At 42.2% G+C, this 24,388-nt stretch overlaps 1 protein-coding gene across 5 annotated transcripts in view; it reads left to right on the top strand.

Moving 5' to 3' along the window:
- LOC139053074 (uncharacterized) overlaps window positions 1-24,388 on the top strand; it is a 51,182-nt gene that overhangs the window by 22,270 nt on the left and 4,524 nt on the right. For 4 of the 5 annotated variants that reach the window (XR_011510199.1, XR_011510200.1, XM_070530230.1 and 1 more), the window contains one exon: window positions 10,655-10,736. Coding sequence is in view for 3 of the 5 variants with exons in the window: in XM_070530230.1 (XP_070386331.1) it covers window positions 10,655-10,736 (82 nt within the window). In the remaining 2 variants the exon portion in view is untranslated. Of the gene's footprint in view, window positions 1-10,654; window positions 10,737-18,747; window positions 18,948-24,388 lie in introns of those variants that run through there. The other variant, XM_070530229.1, reaches the window with a different exon arrangement.

The following is a 24,388-nucleotide window of genomic DNA, read 5'->3' as shown; positions in this document are numbered from 1 at the left end:
ATAGCTTTCGAAGGATTACAACCTGCTGTCATTCAGTGAAATGAAGTGATCACTAGTGACATCACCACAGTTGCACACGAGCATCAAGTCCGCTTACCTGCCGACATGTATATCAAAAGAAATAGTTTTGAAAGGGCAGGTAGCTGCCCCCCATCGCTCATTCACATGATGTGATCGCTAGTGACTCATGCTGCGCTGCTTCGAGGCACTCGTACTAGGGACCAGGCTAGAGGAGAGGCGAATTGACAGGCGCAATCTGTATTACCATGGCGACTCAGATGATGTCCCCTTGAAGAATACTTAGCACGAACTCTCCCAAAGGGCGGCATTAATATAAAAATAAATTATTTTTAAAGGGCAACATAGGCACATTTAGTCATGTTTTTCTTACAAATGAATCGAACTGGTCATAGCAGAACCACTGTTCTAATATGACCAGCAACATATTTATGCAACTTACCTGCTATCAAAATATAAGTCTATGCAATATTCTGTCGATTGCCATGCTTTAGTCAAATATGAATCTTGGATGTGTGGTTGAGTGCGCATTCTTTTCTTACAAAGCTCAAGGAAGAACTGCAAGGTCAACCTGCAAAATAGCATCGTGATGTGTTTAATGAGACATCTCCCTCGACATCAGATGTACAAAAGATATGGTGAAATCACCTGAACGAATACATGTAATTTATTCAATGCAGTGTTTGATTGCACAAGAGACCAGGGCACTTCCTGAATGGGTTTATACAAACAAAGCGAGAACTACATGTTCTCCTCTTTGAGTGCAGCCTCAACAAAAGTTGCGCCTATTGAATGCCGCGCAATACACACATTAAACAAGTGGCATTGCATGTTGTGCAACATTCACAAGCAACGAGCGCCTGTGCTCCTTTTGTGTGGTAACTCCTTGTGGAGTCACCAGCACTGTGTCGCCCCACTCACTGAGGTACTCTCTAACTTCACATTTGAACTTGGAGAAAACTTCCTCAATTGAATTAAAGAAAGGACTGTATGGCAGCAGGCGCTTGATGATGGTTGATAAAATGGTTCGAGCTGACCAGATTTGCCTATTCTGCATGTTTGTGAGCGGGAGTGCTGTCGAAAATGAAGACAGCCTCTGTGTCCGGCTCCTCAGGAACCTGAACAGACATGTCGTCGAGAATGTCATTGAACACGATCCGATGGACCTTTTCAACAATTCACAAGTGCAGCACACCGTTAGCCCACAGGCACGCGATGATGTTAATGTTCGGCCTTTTGTATGGAGCGCCGCTGTGCCCTTTTTTGTGCAGCCGAATTTTCATGAGCACCATATATTGCAATTTGTTTTGTTGACGTAAAAGCGGCAAACCCAAGACCCATTGGTCTGTAACCATTGCGCATACTCTTTTCGCTTCTTCACGTCGGAGAGGTTACGGTCCACTGGCCTCTGGGTCGCTAATTTTATGGTGTAGGTGTGTGCGTCGAGGAGGTGGTAGACCGAAGTGGTGCTGATTGCGAGGCTAGGTACTTCTTTTCAACAGTTCGCTTTATCTGTTTCAGCGTGAACATTGGGTTTTCGTCGACAGTTCTTGTTACGTTGGCGCCAAACTTTCTGACGGAGCTCGCCATATTCAGAGACACTTGATGGTCTGTTGCTGCAATTGACCTAGCAGTTTTGGCGTTTATGCCCAGTGTCTTAGCGACTTGTTTCAAATCTCCGCTGTGCCTAGAGGCATCGATGATTCTTGCTCGGTCAATATCAGACACCCTGTTGTTTTCCTTTCGTGGCTCATTTCGATGCTTGAATGCAGGGCCCTACTTTCACATGGCACTCGCCTGTTTGTCTGCAGATGTCCCATCTTCCATCATGGTCAGCTCAGGTAAAGATCAAGCACAGCAGTAGCACCGGGAGCACAAAGCAAAACATCAGACAGCCAGACCACCACTATTACAGAGGCGCTGTGAACGCAATCGGTTAAGTCTGCTAGATTACGAAAGGGAATCATCTGCTTTTCAAGCGGAAGGTTGAATGCACTTGCAGACAGAGAAATCGTGGAAGTACTAAGAGTTTGTGCTCTTTACAATAACATTACACAAGGTCATTCTGAATCACATATAGCAGCACAACAAAAAGAAAAGCTAAAGCAGACAACAACTTACTGTCTGCACCACTGCAGACGAAACTGCATACTCTATTCTCCCGAGATGGTAGTCAAACAAAAACGAGGAAGTCAGTAGACAGGTTCACGGTGCCTCTGTATTAGTGGGGGTCTCGCCTTTTCTTTTGTGCCCCCAATGCTACTGCTGTGCTTTATCTTTAGTTGACCTGACCACCGTGGTAGATGGGACTCCAGCAGACAAACAGGCAAGCTTCGCACGAAAGCAGGGTCCTCCGTTCAAGGATCCAAATGAGCTGTGAAAGAAAAACAGTGTCTGAGGCCAGCGCAGCGTGAGTCATTAGTGATCACGTGATGTTAATGAGCAATAGTCAGTCAGTCAGTGTTTTATTTTCACCAAAGAAAAACATTTGTGAAAAAGGCAAAAACATTTGTGAGACGGCAAAAAAGCTGCGGATACTGCAGCTTGACTAAGCACTGTCCACCCTGTAGGAGCAATGACAGGGTAAATATACAAGCAAAAAGTGAATAATTAAAGTGACAGGGTAAACACAAGCGAAAGCAAATAATTATTATACAACAGTACAAAAAATAATAGTACATATAGGATCATTTTTGCTCATAATAGAGCAAGAGAAGACAAATTGGCACTGTAGTTCTATGCTAAGTGAAAACTTAATGATATAAAGCAATACATTTTAAGGAATGTGCAGTTACAAAAATAAGCTAACTACATTGGTGGGGTTTAGTGTTTTGAGTTCAATGTCTTGCTGCTCATATGCGTTAAGAGTGCTTGGTAATGTATGGCTAAGCCGTTGCGTTCCGTAAATAGTGCGTGAGAATGGAGTTTTCCAGGGGCGTTTATACCGATGGAAGTAAATACTTTGAGTAGGTTCAAGATTTGCAGAAGTGAGAAGTGTGTCGAGCTTCCCGCGATTTGCACTAATGTAGGATTGTAGTAGCCTGCATTTGTATATATTGTTCGCCGTAACAATTTTATGCTTCACAAAAAGATGGCTGGTGTGTTCAAGGTATGGTATGTTCTCTATTGCCCTAATAGCTATTTTCTGAAGTATGTTTAGCTTATTCAAATTGGTTAATGTAGTGTTTCTCCATATTAAAGCACAGTAGTTCAAGTGAGCATGGAAGAGAGCTTGATAAATAAGACGCTTTATGGTAAGAGGCAAAAGGTGTAGACAACAATATAAAGAACAAACCACGCGTCTCAGCTTTAAGCTAATCTGATCTATTTGCTCATTCCAGGATACATGTTCATTAAAAATTACTTCAAGTGTCTTAATTGATTTGGTTACTGAAATTTTGTATGGACCTAGGGTAATATGGTGAGGTAACTGTAGAGATGTGCCAAGGGCTCGAAAAATGGCATTTTGTTTTTGTCTCATTTAGTGTTAAATTGTGTTTAGTACACCAATCGCGAAGCTTATAACAGGTGTTTGCTGCTAGTGCCTCGAGAGTACCTAACTAATAGTATGCAATCAAATAGTATGCAATCATCAGCATAAATTATAAATTTCCAATCTCCGTCGATGTTGATTATGTAATTGATGTAATATAAAAATAATACAGGCCCTAGAATGCTGCCTTGTGGCACCCCTGTTTTAATTGGTTGTGTGCGTGATTTAAAACCATTTATTTCAACGTACTGAGACTGTGCACTCAAATACGACTGAATAAGTTTGAGTGAGATTCCTCTAAATCCATAGCATTTTAATTCATTTAATAACAATTAATGACTTACGCCATCAAATGCCTTGCTGAAGTCCAAATATAATGCAAGTGTCAAAAGCCTGTTTTCGATATTGCATAATATGATTTCTTTTTGTGCTAATAGAGCGCTCTCAGTTGAACATTTCTTTCTGAAACCATATTGACATTCGGTAATAAGATTCTACTTTCTCGAGAAGATATCAATTCTATCGTTTATTATTTTTTCAAGGCATTTCAAGAAAATGGGGAGTATAGATATTGGGCGATAATTGCTTAAATTGTTTTTAACTCCTGTTTTGTATATTGCGGTAACATTTTATAGTTGCATGAGCGTTGGAAAAATACCTGTCGAAAACACCAAGTTGTAGATATGTATTAGTACTTCCACTATGATAATACATACTTTATTGGTCGCATTTCTATGCCATCAGGATTACAGCTGCGACTATTTCTTATTCTACTGAATAGTGTAATTACTTCAGAACTGCAAGTTGGTTTAAGGAAAAGTGTGTTTGGTATTGGATTTATGCCAGTTGTTTGTGCGCTGTGGCTGGCATTTCCGATTTTCACGAAAAAAATCATTGAATTGTTCTGCAAGCTCAGTTCCGTTTAACGGTTTTCCGTCTATTTCCAGATTATTAATTTTAGTGGGGGTGGCTCCTTTATTCAGTACTTCATTTAGTTAGTTCCACATGGTATTACCTACTGCTCTGGACGTTGTGGCTCGAATATGTGGTAGTAGTAGTCCATTTTCACCCTTTCCTTTTCGTTATTCAGCTTATTCCTAACAGTCTTGTATTCAGCCCATAAGTCCGCATTACGTGTTTTAACGAACTGCTGGTAAAGTTTATTGTTATAGTTTATCTGTCGCTTTAGATAGTTTGTTATCCATGGTTTCCGCAATTTGTTTGGTCTGTGATATGTCTTGAGAGGAAACGATTCAGTTCTTTAAATGTTGTTATAAAGTTATTATACGAGTTGTTTGCATCTCCATCGGCCAAAATATCATTCCAATGCAATTGCTAGATACGGGGCCCAAAGTGCTTCAATGTTGCAGGTGTCACTGAGCAGTACATGAATTTTTCTGGTTTCACGTACGCCAGGTTTGTGTGCATTTTCAGGAAAATAAATGTAGGCAAGTGATCGCTTATTTCGCAACTTAGTACCCCTGAAATTCTTTCTTCTGTTATAGAATTGGTAACAAACATGTCCAGCAATGACATTATTGATTCAGTAACTCGTGTTGACGTAGTAATGACATTTTCAAAAGGGTTGCACTCAAGCACTGATAAAAATTCATTACTTGTGACTGAGTTCTTCAAGACATCTATATTAAAGTCCCCACCGACAGTAGGCATATAATTCATAGTATTTGCATGTGAAAAAGGCAATCGGTAAATGTTAGGAAATCAGCCATAGGACCGCTAGGAGGGCAATACAGAACAGCGAACACATTGGTACCCTTCTTCATACATAAGGCTTCGTAATTTTTTGTGATGAGGCTGTATTCTTCAATTCACAAAACTCAAGATTTGTTAGAATGGCAATGCCACCCCCCCCCTACTTTCCATGCGGTTTAAAAAGAAATGGTTGAACCCCGGCAGCATGAAATGTTCTGACTCACTAGTATACTACGTTTCTGTGAACATTAAAAGGTCAAAGTTTATGCCACATGATTCTAACAGCCAAGTTATATCATATTATTTTGTTGTTGTTGAAGTGACCGTGCATTTAAATGCATCACTTTGAACAACTTAATACTGTTTTTCCTCGATTTCACGATGTGCTGAATGTCCTCAGGGGCGATATAACTAGCCGACACAACATTGCGAATGGGCACCATCGAATGATTGTAACACTACAATTGTAAGGTGCTGTTAATCTTTTCCACATCACTTTCGCGACGATAGCAATGATAGGTGACGTCTCCGTACGACAAGCAAAGATGTTCCCATTCCTTGTCTAAACGAACTTCCATCCATTCTTGCGTTTTCAGGAAATTGCCATCCCCAGGATTCTTTTCACTGCCGGGCACAAGTGTTCATTTATATGGATTGGAGTGTCGTTTTGCAATCCCATGGCAGCGTTCATTATCTTCTTTTTTCGAGCGACGTTGAGAACCCTGCCACGTTTTTCCCGGCGTTGAAACTGGACAATTATGTTCGGTTTATCTTTATCTTTAGTATGCACCCTGTGGCACATATCAATGTCATAGGCTGATATGGGTTCTCCGATAGCTTCACCAACTTTCGTCAGGAACTGTGCAAGGTTCTCATCATCTGCTTTTCCTACTCCCTTGATTTCAATATTTCGATTTTGCGAGTATTGCTCCAATTTTAGCGTGTTTATTTGACAGTCAGCAACATCTTTTTCGAGAGCATGGATCCTGAGTTTGAGAGCCTCATTTTCCTTCTTAATACCTTTGTTCTCGTTGAGAACAAAGTCAAGTCGACGGCTCGCATCATCGAGACTTGAGCTAACATAATTCAAGCTACATTTTAGTTCTCCAAATCTCACACGCATTTTTCGCTCGTCTGTGCACATGCTTCGTTTGACAGCATCCTTTGTGCTTTTCTTTTTTAAAATCTCGCAACAGCTTTGCAAACTCTTTTGACATGATAGGTACAACAAACATACACAGGAAAGAAGGGGACACAGGGCAGCAGCGACAGTGGCTAAGTGTTATACTAGCTATGTCAGATCAATGCAAAAAACATGTGCACCAACCTGGAAAATGCAATGGATGCTTGTAAAGACGTGTGCACACTGCTGTCACTGCTGCCAAAGTGCCGATCCGTGGGGCGGGGCAAAATATATAAGGACCAGTTGCCGTGACCAATTGAGGCCTCGTCCGCCAGTCGTCACTTGCAGTCAGTCGTAGTGTTCTTTCGCATGCGCCGATAAGATAGTGGTTTCCGCAGCTGTTCAGCAGTGCTTGACAGTTCTCGATATCCCTCGGTGCTATGCACTGGAAAATGCAATGGATGCTTGTAAAAACGTGCGTACACCACTGTCACTGCTGCCAAAGTGCCGATCCGTGGGGCGGTGCCAAATATGAGGACCAGACGCCGTGACCAGTTGAGGCTTCGTCCGCCAGTCGTCGCTTGCGGTCAGTTGTCGTGTTCTTTCGCATGCGTCGATAAGATAACGTTTTCTGCAGCCGTTCAGCAGTGTGCTTGACAGTTCCCGATATCCCTCGGTGCTACGCTCTGGAAAATGCAATGGATGCCTGTAAAAACATGCGTACACGGCTGTCACTGCTGCCAAAGTCCAAAGTACCAAAGTACCAAAGATAGCAGCTACCGCGCCCTTTCAAAACCATTTCTTTTGATATACATCTCGGCAGGTAAGGGGAGTTGATGCTAGCGTGCGACTGTGGTGACATTCCTAGCGATTACCTCATTTCACTGATAGTGAGCAGGTTGTAACGCTTTGAAAGCCATTTCATTTTATATGCATGTCGGCAGGCTAGGAGAGTGTTGGGTAAAAATCGTGGTGACGTCACGTCAGTAACTAGTGATCACATCATGGGACTGAGTGATAGTGAGCCTGTTGTAACCCTTTGAAAGCCATTTTGTTTGATATGCATGTTGGCAGGTCAGGCCAGCGCATGTGTGGGAAAGAATCATGGTGACGTCACGTGAGTCACTAGTGATCACATCATGGAACTGAGTGATAGTGAGTTTGTGTTACTATTTGAAAGCCACTTTGTTTGATATGCATTGCTGTGGGTCAGGTCGGTACATGCATGGGTGAGAACCGTAATGATGCCACGTAAATCACTAGTGATCACACCATGGAACTGAGTAATAGCAAGCCGGTGTTGTTACCCACTGAAAGCCATTTCGCTTGATATGCATGTCGTCAGGTCAGCAGAATATACGCGTGTGTTGGAACCGTGGTGACATGACTTAAGTCGCTAGCGATCATCTCATTTGACTGAGTGATAGTGAGCAGGTTACTTCTTGTAAGCCATTTCGTTTGATATGCATGTCGGCAGGTTAGGAGAGCGCATGCGAGAACCATGGTGACGTCGCAAGAGTCACTAATGGTCGCGTCATTTGACTAAGTGATAGTGAACAGGTTAAGCTTTGAAAGTAATTTCATTTGATATGTTAGTTGGCAGGTCAGGAAAGTTGCGACGGCAGTGACGTCGAGTGAGTTGCTAGTGACCTAATCATGCGACTCAAGAATAAGCCGTTACACTCTCAGAATCGTTTCGTTTGATATGCATGTCGGTAGCATAAGAGTGCATGCAAAGTACAAGCTTAGTGAGTATAATGAGTGGCTTAGTGAATATGCCAAGTGCCTGAGTAATGGTGAGCAAGTTTTTACACTTGTGAATCATTTCGATCGATATCCATGACAATAGGAAAGGAAATCGCATCTCATAATCGCAACCCAAGTCCATAATGTGTGTCACGGTTGTGACTCGCTTATGCAAGCTATTCTTGTAACTCGGAACAAGACTCAAAAAGTAAGAAATAAGCAATATACTACTCGGAAGTGCTTCTGAAGCAGCCATGACGACACTGGTAGCATGGAAACTGTGCTCCTATAATGCTGATACCAATAGAGTGATGTCATGTGTTCACAACGGCTGTTACCTGTATTGCAAGAATTATTCATTCCTCAATCAATTTCCAACAGGATTAAATTGACCGGCATTGGGATTAAAATGAGTGGCACTTGGATTAAAATTGACTGCGCAAAGATTAAACCAATTGGCACATAGATTAGGATGGTGCTGTGATTAAGTGTGGCGGCCCCTGGATTAAATTATTGGCACTTCGATGAAAAATGTTGGTGCACAGATTAAATTGACTGGCACATGGATCTTTGTCAATGGCACTTTGATTAAATTCACCAGAAAAACCTGTAGTGCACTGATGAGTAGTGACCTCTACATCTCCCTTCCCCCCCCCCCCTTACTTAGAAGTAAAGTTAAACATAAAATCTGCAGTCCATTTACTTAACAGGAGAATTTACCTCGACAGAAACCATACTGACAAACTGCACAACCGCAGCTTGCAAAAATATAGGGAAATACAGCGAACTTTTACAGCATGAGCTGTTATGAGCTCATTCCAATAGCCGTTTTTGTTGGCGATGTCCGGCGCTGCTGCCGGTGTCCATTGCAGCTATCGCCAGAAATAAGGAAAAAAAAATACCCAGTTCTTGCTGGGATCGAACTCTGGCCCGCTGTGCGCTCAGCTACTCTACCACCGAGCCACACCACGAGATATGCGATGCATAGTGCCTATAGTGTGCCCTTTGCACCCTTGCGTATTGTTAAACCAGATGGCATGCCATGTAGCAGTTGCACAGGTCTGTACAATGTAATGAACGTATAATGTACATAGAGAAGTCTAGAAGAAGAAAAAGAAGATTATGGAGCTGTACAGAAATTGCTGCAATAAAAAACATGTATAGTATAACTGATTAAACTAGGCAGGCTAGGTAATATTAACCGTCCCGTGTCAAAGGGAATGCCAATAGATCATCATAATCTCATGCCATTTGTCATGTGATCTGATATGCACGCCACGTAGCATCGATACATGAAAACTTTGCACTGCAGTTACATTGAACTCTACCAGGTGTCCCGACATGTAGCCGTTGCATGTAGGTGATCCTAGTTAACTCAAGCCGGCTAGGTTACCATTTGTCATTATGCCGTTTCAAAGGGGATGCAAATAAATCATCATCATCATCAACAGCACCGTATCTGGTCCCGAGTCAAGGGATGGGACATGTGCACTGCGTCATCTGGACACCTGTGTTTACGCTTCAGTACACATTATGGCTCCTCCTCACAAAGTACGGACTGCTGCCAAAGAAGTGAATCATAGGGCTACACGTGCAGCTGCAACTAGGAAACGTCAAGCTCAGCAGACTGCTGTGCAGAGAGCAGCACAAGCCACAGCTCACCGTCGACAGTGGGCGAACAGTTCATATCGTTCGCAAAAAAACAACGCCAAGAGACTTTGCCGCAAAGACCCTCTGGTGCGTGCTGCTGAAAATGGTTCTCCTATGGAGCTGCTCTACCAACTTACCTGTGACTGCGCTGTGTGTGCCATGCAGGCCTGTGACTTTTTTATCCGAGTTGGGGGACAAATATATTTGAAGGTTGGCTGCACTGCTGAGTATGGCAAATAAATATGACATAAAAAAAAACAGGCACTTATGGCCCGTCCGAAAGTGCCTCTCCCAGCTGGTTCCGCGTTCACTCCTGGCATAGGCAGGGGTGGGAATCTCCCAAGTCCCTTGTAGCAATTTCTGAAGCAGTCTGGTGCAGGAAATTTTCAATTTAGAGCATTATTGTAATTAGGTGGGGTAACACAAAATCCTGCATTCTGCAGCATCAAAAAAGTGTTAGAGAGCAGCCTAATTTGGAGAAAATCCTAACATTTTTTTACACTAATTTTGTGTAAAATGCTAATGAAGTGACTGAAGGTGTTTTCCAATAGAAGCTGTGAAGAAGCTACGATGAGTGAACATCACAGTGTTTTTTTCAAAGGCATTTCTAGGTCATTCGGTAGCCCCAACTCAAACCAAGATTCTGCATGTGACTGACTTCACTTTGCCACTTATTAGACTCAATAGACACACTTAGACATCTGAAGCTAACATTGAGTGACTGGGTGTAAGCCCCCTGAATAAGCTAAAGAGAGAGACATTCCCGCTGTCTTGGCCTCTCTTTTTTTAGTTTGGATAATGGAGCTTACAAATTTTGTTAGATGCTTCCAAAAGTGCCTTCATTTGTTCAAACCCTTTCAGGAAGAGAAGTGTTGACACATAAGGCCTCTTCTCTCTCATTCTATTTCTAGGAACTACAGGCAGGTGGCCACGTCGTTGCAAGAAGCATCATAATATAATGAGAGCGGCGCAAGGGCTTTTGAACTCGCAAAGGTACCTTTAAACGTTTTGAGACTTACTTAATGCTGAAGTAACTCATGCTGGGACTCAGTGAGCTCCACATTACATACAAGATCTTCTATGTTTGACGAAGGAAAATAGATGACTAAAGCCTTGAGATAGTGTCAGTGAGCTTAGGCAATGCTTTTCAAACTTTTGGAGCAAGGCACTAGCTGAAGCCAGTGAACTTAAAATTCAGAAACCCTCCATCCCAGCTTCAAAGAGAACGTCTCACTGATATGATAATGGATCTCCAAGCCACATGTTTCATTCCCTTGAATATGTGTGTTGCCAGGAATACAGTACTTTCCTCCTTAGATGGCACGTACTCTGCCGATATGTCGCAGCATATTGAAAATATTGAGCAGCTTCTCGCAGGAAATGACAACAGTACACAGGTACCCCAGTTTTATGGGTCAGGCTTTCAAGCTCAGCACGTACAGCTGCACTGGAACATGCTCATTGATATTGCAAAGCAATGCAACGAATCTCCCATAGGAATGTTCGAGGGCATTGGTCAGATGTTCAGGGGTGAAAAAAGGTGAGCATCTGAGAAGGCTCCTTCCTGGAGTGGCCAAGCTAGTTAGTTAAACTTGCACTAACTATGCCAGTCATATACACGTCAGATAGATCGTTCTCCTGCCTCCATCGCATTGAAGCGTACTTTAGGTCGACAATAGTACAAGGAACAAATGGCATATTGGCACAAAGGCTTTAGCAGGAAGAAAAATTTCATTGTGTCATATACAGTTGAACCCGGCTATATCGAACTCGCAAAGAAACGCCTATCAGTTCAATATAGAGCATAATTCGATATAAGCCTGCTAAATAACTGGGTGTCATAAAAGCACATACCATTTATAAAATCACTTTATTGATGAAACTAGCTTAGTTTCGCATGAAATAGACCTGCATTTTCTTCTGCTTGGGTAATATCGCTGCCTGCGACGCACGTACCTCTCCACATTGCCTAAGGAGTTGCAGCAGCTAAGGCCGCAACCTTCCGCATTCGCACAGAAGCACCGGACTAGTGTGGGCGCACCAATCACTTCAGAGGGTGTGGGCACAGTACCGTCGATGCTTTCCCCATGGAGCCCACTTTAACTAGTGCTCGGTACGATGTCGGCAATGTAGTTCTCATTTTCGGGCTCTCCCGTGGTCACGACACCATCATTTGCACTCACAAACTCGTCCACCGTTGATTCGTCAACAGCTTCCGGAAATTCTGACAGCTCGCTCCAAACTTCGGCAACACCAACAACGGCTTTGTCGCATTCATCAGAATTTACAGTCATCACCGAGCACACAGAAGCCAGCACGGCTGAAGCAATTTCGGACGAACCACTCGTACACATCTGCATCGGCCGCCATGGGCACCGGGTCGCGAGTTTGGTCGCTTTAACGCTAATCTCCCTCTTATTCTTCAAGATCGTGCCGAGAGTTCTCCTCGGAATCTTGCACGCTGCAGGGACATCCGACTTCTCACCGCGTTCAACCCGATTTATGATTTCGAGCTTCACGACGAAAGGCAAATTCTGTTGCTTCATCATGGCAACACTGGGGGAGAAGGCCCACAAGGCGCACACACAATGAACCAAATAAGCAGCGAGACAACTCGCACCTTCGCCATCTTGCATGACGGGGGCACAAGAGCCCCTGATTGGCTGTCTGAGCAAGCACTGCGGATGGGCCAGAATAATTTTTTGCAGGGGGGTGTTGACGGCTCATCCGAGGCAGCGTGATCACGATAGGTAGTGTTCCTGCTCCCTGCGGGAGCAATATACAGGACCACTAACGATGAGAGCGGTTGGATGGAGCTGCGCCACTGGGTTTACTCGCCACCACGAGGGAAAGCCAACTTCTGGGGGCACTTTTCCATCTCTCGACGTTCGATATATTTGGAGTCACTGCTATTTTTGTTCGATGTAAGCGTAATTTTTGCTATATATACTCAATGTAACTATACCATGTCCAGAAGTTGTTCAATATATAGAATAACTTGATGTAAATGGTTTCGATATAGTCGGGTTCGACTGTACAATTTTCTTAGCCTATCCACTGCACGAAGGAACACAGCCTTCATTATAGAGTAGCACATATATGGCTCACCGATCCTAGGGAGCATAGAAATGGCCCATTTTATTTGTTTTATACGTGTTGAGTCATAAGCTACTGTTATGTGACTACTGATACATAATTTAAAACCTGTACAAACTGTACCGCAGGATTCTCGCACAAAGAGGATGACATTTAGCAAGTGTGAATGTTGGAAAGAGGCACTTTTTAGAAATTCTAATTTGCTACTAAAGCTGGTCTTGAAGTGTTAGATGTGGCGTGATCAACACTGTCACGACGTCAAGACACACAGCAAAATATACTGACGTGTAGCAATCGGGCTACATTTGTGGGCGCTCATACCACAGCTGATTTGTAGAACCAGGTGTCATAAATTATTTAGGGCACTCTTACTCTTATTTTCGCTAAACTTTAGAGCACTCAGACCCTCATTTAGCATAAGAAGTAAGCCGAGAATGTAATATCAGTACCTCTTTAAAATTACCGTTCTTGCACTTGAAGCTAATAACCTCCCTCACCTTCTTTGTACTTTGTATTTGTTTGTTTATTCCATCTGCCTAATTTCTCATTTGGTTCTGCTGGTGCAGAAGCAGCAGAAAACAAATTGTTTACAGATGTTTTTTGCTCAAACTTGCATATTTGCTCATACAGATCAAAACCTTGTCATGAGCCTGCCGATGTCCATTTGTGTTAATGAATGCATACCTTTCCCTCTTCACCTTTCATTCTCTCTTGTACATATGTATAAGCCTATAAGGAATGTACGTTCATGACTCTTTAAGAGGTCCACACATAATTCTGCATCTCTTGTTTCTAGTGCATTATGACATCATTTACTTACATCACTTAGTGGTTGTAGTATACATGCTCGTATACATGATCGTATGCATGCTTGTATGCATGTATTGTAGAGACATACACAGGAGCCTTCTGTTAATTCGACTTCGCTTAATTTGATTTTCTGATTAATTTTATCCCAACTGACGGTCCCAGATGGTGCCTATGCATCTCTATTGGCCCTAGCTTTCATTTGTGTACTTTCCCGCAACTTAATATGATTGATTACGTCTGGATTCTCACTTGATTCGTGTACAAGAAATCTGGATGGCATATCAGCATCAGTGAGGATCAGGCCAGGATGGCGCGAAATTACAAAATCAAGCTGTTGCAGATAGTTTACCCATATTGCAATGCATCCTCTTAGTTGTGCCATGCTCAGAAGTTGAGTCAGTGCTTGATGGTCAGTAAAAAGCATGAATTTCGCACTTTCCAGATAAGTACGAAAATACTGAAATGCTTTTAAGATGGTCAAAGCTTCCTTTTCTGTGGTAGGGTAATTGATTTCAGCGGGTCTGAACGTATAGCTTTAGTAACCCACAACGTGGTGCTTCATTTGATTAGCTTGTTTTGAGGGTTTCTGGTGTAGAGCTGCACTGGCTGCATAGTGTGATGTGTCTGTGTTCAGCACGAAAGGAAGAGAAAAATCCAGTGTTAGCAAGATGGTGTTCGAGGATTTTAGTTTTACTGGCTCACAATAGACACTTTCGCACTCCTTGCCCACTGAAAAGGCATGTCCTGGGTTAAAGATGTGAAGCATCTTGTTCTCAGCGCAGTCTGATAAACGTCATGAAATGTCCTGCTATGCCAAGAAAAACACAAAGGGAGTGCATGTCATAAGGCTTTACCAGTTTACCGACCCTTGCTTAGTGCTTTTAGTGTGTCCAACACCTTGCCAAGAAATACTGCTTTATCTTGAAAGAACACACTTTTCTTGAAGTTGACTTTGAGTTGGGCAAGGCTGAGAGCATGAAGAACTTTTGAGAGACAATACGGTGCTCCTCCTCTGTCTTCAAGTAGATGATGATGTTGTAGACGTACACATTGCAAAATGTGCCGAAGTATCAGAATGTAGGTCATAATCTTTTGAAATCATGCAGGAGAGTTTTTCCAACCAAATGGTATGTGGTTGTACTGAAACAAGTCAAATGGGGTTAATGAACTCGGTGTACTTTTTCATTTCACTTAGTGGACTCTGCCAAAAGCCCTTGCACAGCTTGCACAGATCTATTCGTGAAAAACAATGGCAACCACCACTTTTGTCAATAGCATTGTCGATTCTAGGCATTGGGTAAAGTATAAATTCAGTTTGACAACTGAGAGCCCTTTAGTCTGTATGTACAGAGGTGGAGTGTTCCATCTTCTTTTGGTGCATTAGTTATAGCAGAACCTAACGGGGATGCAGAAGGCCGGGTGATACCAGTGTCCAATATTTCTTTGAACTCCTTTTTCAGTCACACCTTTTCATCTCTGGACATTTCACAGGGCGCTCTGTGAACCTCTGTTTTATCTGCAAGCTCGAAAGAACAGCATGCGATTACATTACGGGAGGATAGCTCTCCATGCATGTAAGCTATGGGTACTTTGGCTTGATGACTACCTGGTTGGTTCAAGATCAACCTTGATACAGCAGGTTCTTCACTAGAATATTCTGTTCTTACGTTGTCTTCGGCCATTAATTTGTGGTTCCAATAGAAGTTTAAGTTTTGTCATGTCTGGGCAGGACACAAGAAAATCATAGGCAACATTGGGAATTGCCATTATGTCACTGATACTAGAATGTCCTTGGAATTCAATAGCCAGGGTTATCCATTCGCTATGCACGGTTGCTGACCCATTGCAGGCTTGCACCCGCAATATTCTACCAGCATGCAGACTACCGCCATCCACTTGACTTTTGTTGATACTGAGACAGAAGCCACTGTCAATGAGGGCCTTCACTTCAATGCCATCTACCATAATGGGGGCATACAGGAAGCTTGACGATTCTAAGTACACGGTTTCACTATAGCTCTTTTTCTGGCACTTGTGATCCACGGTAGTCAGTTAACGTGGAAGGAGTATGTCATGAACTGTGGTAACTGGTCCTTCACCATGACCACAGTCATGATTGACGGTTCCCAGTGGTTTGTTTATGAAGCTGTCCACACTCAGATGATGGCAACAACTCTAGATGTTTACTCAGCTTATGAGAATCAAATTGTTCTGTTATACGGCCTGGCTGTCTTCTCAGCGTAATTGTTGGCACTGAGGTCTGTAGACAGCTCAGAAGCTCATCAAATGTTCTTGGACTTATGAGCTGGACTTGACTACGGAAGTCAATACACAACCCTTGCACTACCAAAGCTACAACTGCAGGACATGACAGCTTCAGTTCTGCAGAATAAAATAGACGACACTTCTCAAGACAGTACTCAAACAGTCGCATGTACATCTGAACCATACCACAGCATCCCATCTTTCTACTGCGTTTGCTCGGAAAGCTGCTAAAAAGTTACTTCTCTACTGTTCGCAACATGTTGGTCCGTAATCCTTGAGTTGCACATCATACCAGTTTGAAAGGGAAAAAATTGGCATCTACCCGAATTGTAGCACAAAGCTAGCTACAAAGGAAACCCATAGGGGCTTCTCAGAAAGAAAGCCTTGCAGTTGAAGAAGAATTCTTGTTACAGGTGTACTTGAAAAACCACAGCCTTACGATGGTGTGCACTATATGAGTATCCATCAAAATTATCTAGCTCGACAATTTCTTGTGGTGATTTCTCTTGATAAGCAGTTGCACCAAAGTTCTCATTATTTCACTTTGTTGCATCATGTTCCTCTGCAGTTGTGTAAGTCAAGGCCAGGCTCACCTTCCTGGCAGGCGTTTCCTCTTTGAGCATGCCACTGATGTATGGGTTCCAGAATGAGTTCGCTCAGGGTCTGGAGCTCTAGATTCGCTGTCATCCATCCTGTTTGCACCAGGGCTTGGCAGCTGATCACAGCTTCTTGCAGCACCGGTCAGCCCTGTAGAACTACCTTCGCGAGGAAGGTTCGTTGATGGCTCACTGTGCACTTGGTATCGGGTGAAAACAACGAACTCCAATGACGCCTGGTCGATGAAAAACATCATCCACGTTTGGTCTTTAAAAGCTGTCAGCTGCGTCAAAATGTAGCACACCTAACTAGAACGGCTATAGAAAAGACAATCTCAGTGAGACGGGTGTCCTCTGCCATTTCATCTAACGTCTTCGTACTCCCTTCTTTCCCTAGCATCTCTTTTCATGCATCCAACGCAGACCATTTTATTTATTTATTTGTTTTGTACCCACAGCGCCCATTCAGGCATTACAGTGAGGGAAGGGGGGGGGGGGGGGTTCAGAATAAATAAGCGTAAAAATTGCAGGTTTGCATAAATTCGTGTACGTGAAAAGAGATTATTATACGCCGATACAAAAGCACATAGCCACGTTGCATGCAGCCACATCAGACACAGGCACGCTGCAGATGTCACATGTGACATGTTTAATAGTATTTACACAATTCTAACGTGCACCTCGTTCTTTTCCAAAAAAATTGGGCTAAAAATTGCTTGTGTGGTGCAATCAGATATGAAACCAAAACCACCTTCGTGGCATTTATAAGCTTTTTCGTGTAGCACAAACGTACCACGGCAAATAAGCTTGGGTACATATAAGCTTGGTAAGATTATGTGTTGAGTTTACCTTCATTAAGGAATAATTTTTCATATATTTTTCTGATAGCTGGCATTCCCGTATAAAAGAAGAAAAATGGTTGATCAAATGGTTGATCCAATGGTAACACATTAGCATTAACATACTGCACGTCTTGTTTGAAGGCAATCATTGTTCCAAATTGCAGAAGACATTGGCAATCCACCTCTTTGGAATTTTTTGTTCGATGGTTAGCCACCTCAACAGGCCATTTTTTTACCGCTTTACCTACACTTCTGCTCATCACAATTCACGCTTAGCCTGTTTTGTCTCGTTTCTGCCTAATGCATAGGTCCACCTGATGCTTAGCCCGCTTTGCTTCAGACTCCCTTGCTAATCGGCGCTGACATCCCTCCTTTGACTCTGCAGCACGATTTTGACACTTTTGCTTCTGCTGCTGCAGCCAAACAAACCTTGTGGGCTTCCTCTTATTCGGCCTGTTGTCACCATCGCGTTGCCTCAGCCTTCATCGGTGACATTTCTCGGCACGACTTTCCATAGCACTCGTTCACAGAGCTGCCATCCCTTTTAAACTGTATTCAAAGACTTGGCTAAGCCTAACGCCACAGGCATTCTGCCAAGTCTGCTGCAGCGCGCTATTACCCTCTCCTTGGCAGTCTGCCAGCTGTCAGCGCCGAAGCGTGATGCGACACGCTGCCTGTATTCCTACTGGCTCCTAAGGTGTGAGGCCACACCCCACTCTATCCTTCATGCACCCTCTCTCAGTTTCTCTCGACTCATGTCATCACACACTTCCCTCATCCTCTCTCACATAAGGTAACCGACGAACGCCACCGTGTTTTCACTCACGTGAGCAATTCAATGAGGACATTATCTGTGAGTTCCTGCCAATGTGTGCTGTGCCCTTTGTTACCCAGATCCCTTGAGACCCCACACACATACAGGGTCAATGCCAACTTCAGTCGGCAAACATATCGCACACACTGGTCAAGAGCCAATTCTGTCAGCAAGTGTACACGAATTTGGTGAGAGTAATAGTGAGGCAGTACTCACCAAAGCTCAAACATGAACTGGATAATGGAGCAGACAATTAACAAGGCTAACTCCGAATGATGCAGGACTACCAGAAAATGTAAATGCAATATCCAGTGTGACAAAAATTCCATGGACTGATTAATAAAAGTGTTAGAGTGCATGGGTACTCACCTAAGATGTGTCATGTGGTTCACTGTTGAAAGGTTGGCATGACATGACTTACCGAAGTTTTCTCTTTCTCTCTCTGCACCTTTCGCAGTCTGAATGCAGTGGGTGGGATGGAACGATAGCTTGGCAACAGTGACGACTGGGGAGGCATAGTTGATTGACATCAAAGGCAATGTGCTGTGGTTGCTGTTCTCAATGCATCCACACTTTTGCAGCAGGAAGATTGCAGCAGCTGGTGTAGAGGCTCCCTCCTGCACAACCAAATAGTGTATCTGAACACTGCTTATGATGACAACTATACTGGAGCACTCCTGTGGATTTGCCGAGTGTTGCTTTTTTAATGTTAACAGGATTTTTTTTAGATCCCTTGGGGAATGAGGTACAATTTACTCATAAGCTGGATTACTACAAGAGGTTGACATTACTTACACAGGAAATCAAAATGCACAATTGACTAATCAATAAAAAACCACTAATCAGCTTTTAACCCCCTCCCCCTCTTTAACCCCAGAATGATTCGGAAAAATGTACCAAATTTTGATTCCTTTTTTTTTTTGTAGCTATGCATTTTTGTCATTCTGATTCTGAAATATATTACTTGATTCTTGATACTTGATTACATGTCTTTTCCGGGCTTTTAACACCCTTTAGTGCTAAAAATTGAACTCAAAGCCAATTACCGACCGTAACTGGTCTTTGGCAGCGGGAGCAGTAAAACATCGGGCTAAACAAGTGTGCCTCTTCATTGGCAATATCAGGATCCTTCAATACTCATCTCGTCGTGAAACTTCACCGAAAGTTTCACATAGGGACAGAAGGTGGCACCAGAGGTGCTGGCATAAGTAGAAGGTGAGCAATCTGCCGCGCCTGATGGCCGGGCTGCGCGATCATGCAAATTTTTCACAAGGAAAAACGCTTGTCCCACATTTATTTCAGCATGTTTATAGAGTGAACATGCAACGGGAACTTTTGGCAAAATAATTGATAGTGCAATGCGTTTGTGTTCAACACGGCATTGTTTTATGATTGACGTCACACCCCCTCCCTCCGAGCAGCCTTTCTTGCACAAACTGTTTCGTTTGGCTGTCTCTATTTGCACTTCGTCTAGTTAGTTGGATAAGTCAGCTATAAGTGATTAGTTAGTTCAGTTTGTTAGTTATTAGTTGATCTGTTAGAATGTCAATCATATTTGCTTAATTACTATAGTTAGGTATGTATTAATTCGTAATTATGTTGTCAGATAACTTAGTTAATTGGTTAGCTTTGTTAGTTTGACGAGTTAATTAATTTTGCTAGTTATCATATTTATTTATTTTAGTTGGTGCATTACTTAGTTATTATGTAATTTATTGGTTGTGTTGGTTTTGTTACAACACCTTATTACTTAAGTTTAGTTAATGCAGTCAGACTGGTTGGCATGTTAGGTTAGTTATTTGTTTGATTATTAGTTTAGTAATTACCTATTTGTTTGGTTACCTAATCAGCTGGTTAGCTTTGCTAGTTTAGTAATTGGTAATTAGAATGTAGCTGTTCATTATTAATTAGATGTAATTAGTTAGACAATGATTAGTAATAGTTTAGTTATAATGGGTGATAAGTTTAGTAACCAGTTAGCTTTGTTAGCTTGAAACACAGGCTTTTCATGCGCAATTACATAAAAGTGCAACACGAACTTGCTCTGCAGTCAGTTTCTAACGAAGGAGTAGTGCAAGTGCTGAAATTGAATTATAAATGAAGTAGCTGTTTTGAATGCAGTTGAAGCTGGAAATGAAACAAGGCATTGTAGTTGTTTCAAAATTGTTTGCGATTAAGTTCATGAACACTGCACAGAAACAGGGCGGCAATCGGCAGGTTATGTAGGCAATATTCACAAGCTGATACAGGCAGTCGACCCTTGCACAATAGCGAACTTTCGCACAGAACGACTGTGGCGCTTGTTCTGTGTCTGCTCCCGTCCACCTTCTACTTGTGGCAGTGCCACGGTGTGCCCACTACGGGTGCATATGAAGCTCTCCCATAGTGTTACGTGGAAATTTCGTGACTGCGTAGGAAGTATTAAAGGACCCTGGTGATATTGATACAAACTCCCATGATGTGTACAGCGCAGGATTGCACTTTAATGGATTAACTAACTACTTTAGTGCACAAATTGCAATATACGAACTGAAGCCAGTATTGGAACAAGTTTTGAAACTAGCACCAGATTTAAAATAAGCACTGTCAAACAAGTGGTAAAAATGAACTGCTGTTCCACTTCTTTAACAAAGCACCTTTTTATACTTTGAAGCTAATGGATTACTCGAATACCAATGCCTTTCATTGCACATTTTGGGAGCACATATCTCGAAACTGGTGCGATATTCAGGATTCTTTCCAAGTGGATATGACCTTTAGGGGTAATCTGAAAGTAATCCAGCTCAAGTACTCCAATTGTGCTACATGCTACGTAAAAAATATACCGTATTGAACAGCTTAATGCGTGGTACATTAGATCAACACAAGTATGAGTAGTCTACACTGCTAGAATTTAGGGTAAAATTAAGTGGTTTTGTTGTTGTATGCTTGGGCATTGCTGAATTTACCAGCCATGCTTTATACAATTTATCTCAGTAGCTCCATTCTCACTGTGACGGCACTCTATAACAATGAGTGCGTTTCTACGAGTGACATCTTAACATGAGCCACAATATCACTGTCATTTTAGATTGTTAGCAAATACATGGGTCAGTATAGTGCTCATTGATGGAAACGTGATAATCGGACTACGGGGTGGTCAGCGTTTCTTGTTCTACGGGGAGCGCCAGGGGGCTGCTAGTGGACCAAATGTAGTTATATTGCATCACAAAGGCTTTCGCTTTCATCGTACACCTTAAAGGGACACTGAAGAGAAAATTGATTTCCTGTGCATCAGTAAATTATCTTTCTACGACACCAAAAACACCACTCTAAGCACTATAAAACACTTGGTAAGGCAGAAAAAGCACAAGAACGAAAGACGGGTGGCGACGCCTCCTTGTAGTTCGCGCACCTGGTCGCTGTGACGTCATAGATTTTGATGGCATCTTCTAGGACCTACTTAATTATACATCGGTACAGATTGACTGCTTTGTGTTCTAAAGAAACCAAATATTAAATATGGCAAATTTCAGGAAGCTTTACTCAGCCAACAAGGCCCAAATGGGAAAACGTAGTTTGGAATCCCTGACGTCACACTGACGTAGCGGCGTCGGGGTTCCGGCGCGAAATTCAAATACTGATACTTCGACCTTCATTTTCTTATCTAATAATCAAACTATTATTTTGAAATGACTGCCTGCAGGGTATTCAAAAAATTCTTTATTTGTCTAAACTGATTTATTGCTTCGCTTTAATGTCCCTTTAATGTATCATCTTGGCGTCCCCTGCCACCTCTGCTGGCGCGAAAAGCACTATAATCCACGTGCTCCGACTATCACGTTTCAGTCGCTCAGCACTGTACATGTTAGGACTGTCATTAGTAACGGCTGTTTATGATGTTACATCAACGGGCTAATAGAAAGCCTTTACGAATAGCTTGTCTCAACTGGAAGAAATGCTGGCTGATGTTATGCAGGCTTCATTAACACAGTTGTACTGAGAGAGCTTGCATTAATAATTGCCAGTGCCACACAGTTTCTTACAATACCATTTGCTAGAGAAGAAACTGGTGCTGAGCAGCTGTTGTATCCACAAGAATGTTGGAATGTGGTAGCTTTGCATTGACATTATTTTCGGAGAGCCAGGACATTTCGAAAGCGTGCCTGACTAGCTCCGTTCCATCTGTCGCATCAATTCATTCCCTATAGAAACAGCACCTAAAGCCCTGTTCTTTTTTTTACCTTTACACACACACAAAAAAATCTAATTTTGAGAACTTGTGCTTGGACGTGCAATTATATGAAATTTAAAGATTAATGGTGCATTGCTAAAGATGGAAGACTGACAAGCTCTTTGCTTGCTGTGCAACTGTTTCAGTAATCGGCTTTTGTTTTTTTCTCGCTTACGCACTGGTGAGCTAACTTTTATAGAAAGATGTAGTACAGGTCAATGAAAATTTTATGAAAGCTTCATCTTTGCAGCTATGATCCTGTTTTAAGCCAAGCCACGTTCGAGACAAAGCCTCAAAGACCCATATACCAGCATTCCCAAAACAGCATGGTGCCCTCTAGAAAACTTACGAGAGACTGGCACTAGATTTCCATATTATTCTAAAATATTCTATGACCAGTGCAGTCATCCTAGAAGCAGCACTTGCCATGTGCTTTTAGCAACCTCCCGAAGAAGCAGACAATATGGTTGCTAGGTAGTGACGATAACTGTCAACTAACTGTTCCCTTCTTAAGGAGGGACACAGGGCAAATAATTGCGATTTTTGGACAAAAAACATGTTTCCAGATCATAGAAGTTTCAGAAGTTTCAGCAAAAGCCAATGCATTTGACAGCTCAAAAGTGCCTGAAAAAAAAAAAAAGAGGAACCTTCCAGCTATTGCTGCAGAACAAAGCTGAATTGAAGAAGGCCAAATGTAAGCTGCAGGAGAAGTTTAATTATGACAGATGCAATTTGAATAAGGTGACATACTTCAGAACTTTTGGAGCCATTTTTCTCAGTTAATTTTTCCCAAAAGTTCGTAACTGCAAGAACTATCGTTCTTGTATAAGAAAAAGAAGACTTCTCAGTAGGGTACTTACTGGGGTTGAACAATTTTATGCAGAATGCAATTGCATGTAGACTCAAATTTTCATATTCCACAATTTTATATGAAAATTGAAATTTTGGCCACAAGGTGGAAGTTCAATTTCTGGTGAAGCCTATAATGCAAATTTTATTTCTAATAAAGACTGCACTAATTGGACAAAATAGCTGCACAGAGGCACACTTTGAGAATTTTTAATATCATGTTATGCACAAGAATTCAAAAACTTGTCATTTGAGGAATATAGTTTCTGCGTCTTACTCACTTCAACAACTGAAAGTCAGTGACTTTCAAAAATTCATCAGAATAATAAAATTTGCCACCTGACCTTACGATATTGTCCTGAACACATCCCCAATTTTTGTCAAAATCAAGTTAGCAGTACAAAAGTTCATTTCGCAGGATCAATACTACGTTTTCAGATCACATTTAAAAACGTGTTTCCATTGTCTGCAAAACAGCACCAGTTGCGTGACCCTTTACTCTGCAAATGAAAAAAAAAAGAAGGAAATATTGCCTCCAAGAAAATTGTAATCGTCAATGCCCCCCCATTTCTTTTCTTGCACAGCACTGCACTGGCTTGTAAATTTGACATTCCAAGTGGTCACTGACTACATTTGTACCCCTTAGTATGTTAGCTAGATGTGGCACATTGAAAGTACGTGCCCCAGTTCAGGACAACCTGTCTAATAGATTGTTTTACTGTAATTACAAATTGTCTTGCAACACACCTCAGTCGGGCTAGATGCTGCGTTCGCTGCTAATGTGAATTTAGCAGCCGCACCAAGATGAATGCCCCATCAAATTTATGCAACTGCTAGAAGCACTGATCATGTTTACTTCACTTGCTGCACTTTGAAAGCAGCACTGCTGTCTCGTGCAGCTAGGCGAAGACTTTTACTTTTTAAGTTATTGTGAATATTTGCTTGAATGAAAAGAAAGCAGCCTAAAAGATAAAGTGCACCTAATAAAGATAAAGTGAACCTCATAAAGCTGAAATCTGACGCCCTGGGAATACAATTGAAGAAGCCACAAGGTGCGCTAGCAAAGGATTTCAAATATATGTACATTCACTGAAAGCAAAATCACACCACCTCTGTAACGTCACTCATTTTTTTCCAATTCTTATTTTACCATAATGTCT

This window comes from Dermacentor albipictus, unplaced genomic scaffold (genome assembly GCF_038994185.2).
Source record: "Dermacentor albipictus isolate Rhodes 1998 colony unplaced genomic scaffold, USDA_Dalb.pri_finalv2 scaffold_67, whole genome shotgun sequence".
NCBI classification, from domain to species: Eukaryota; Metazoa; Arthropoda; class Arachnida; order Ixodida; family Ixodidae; genus Dermacentor; species Dermacentor albipictus.
This window is presented reverse-complemented; position numbering and strand designations above follow the sequence as displayed.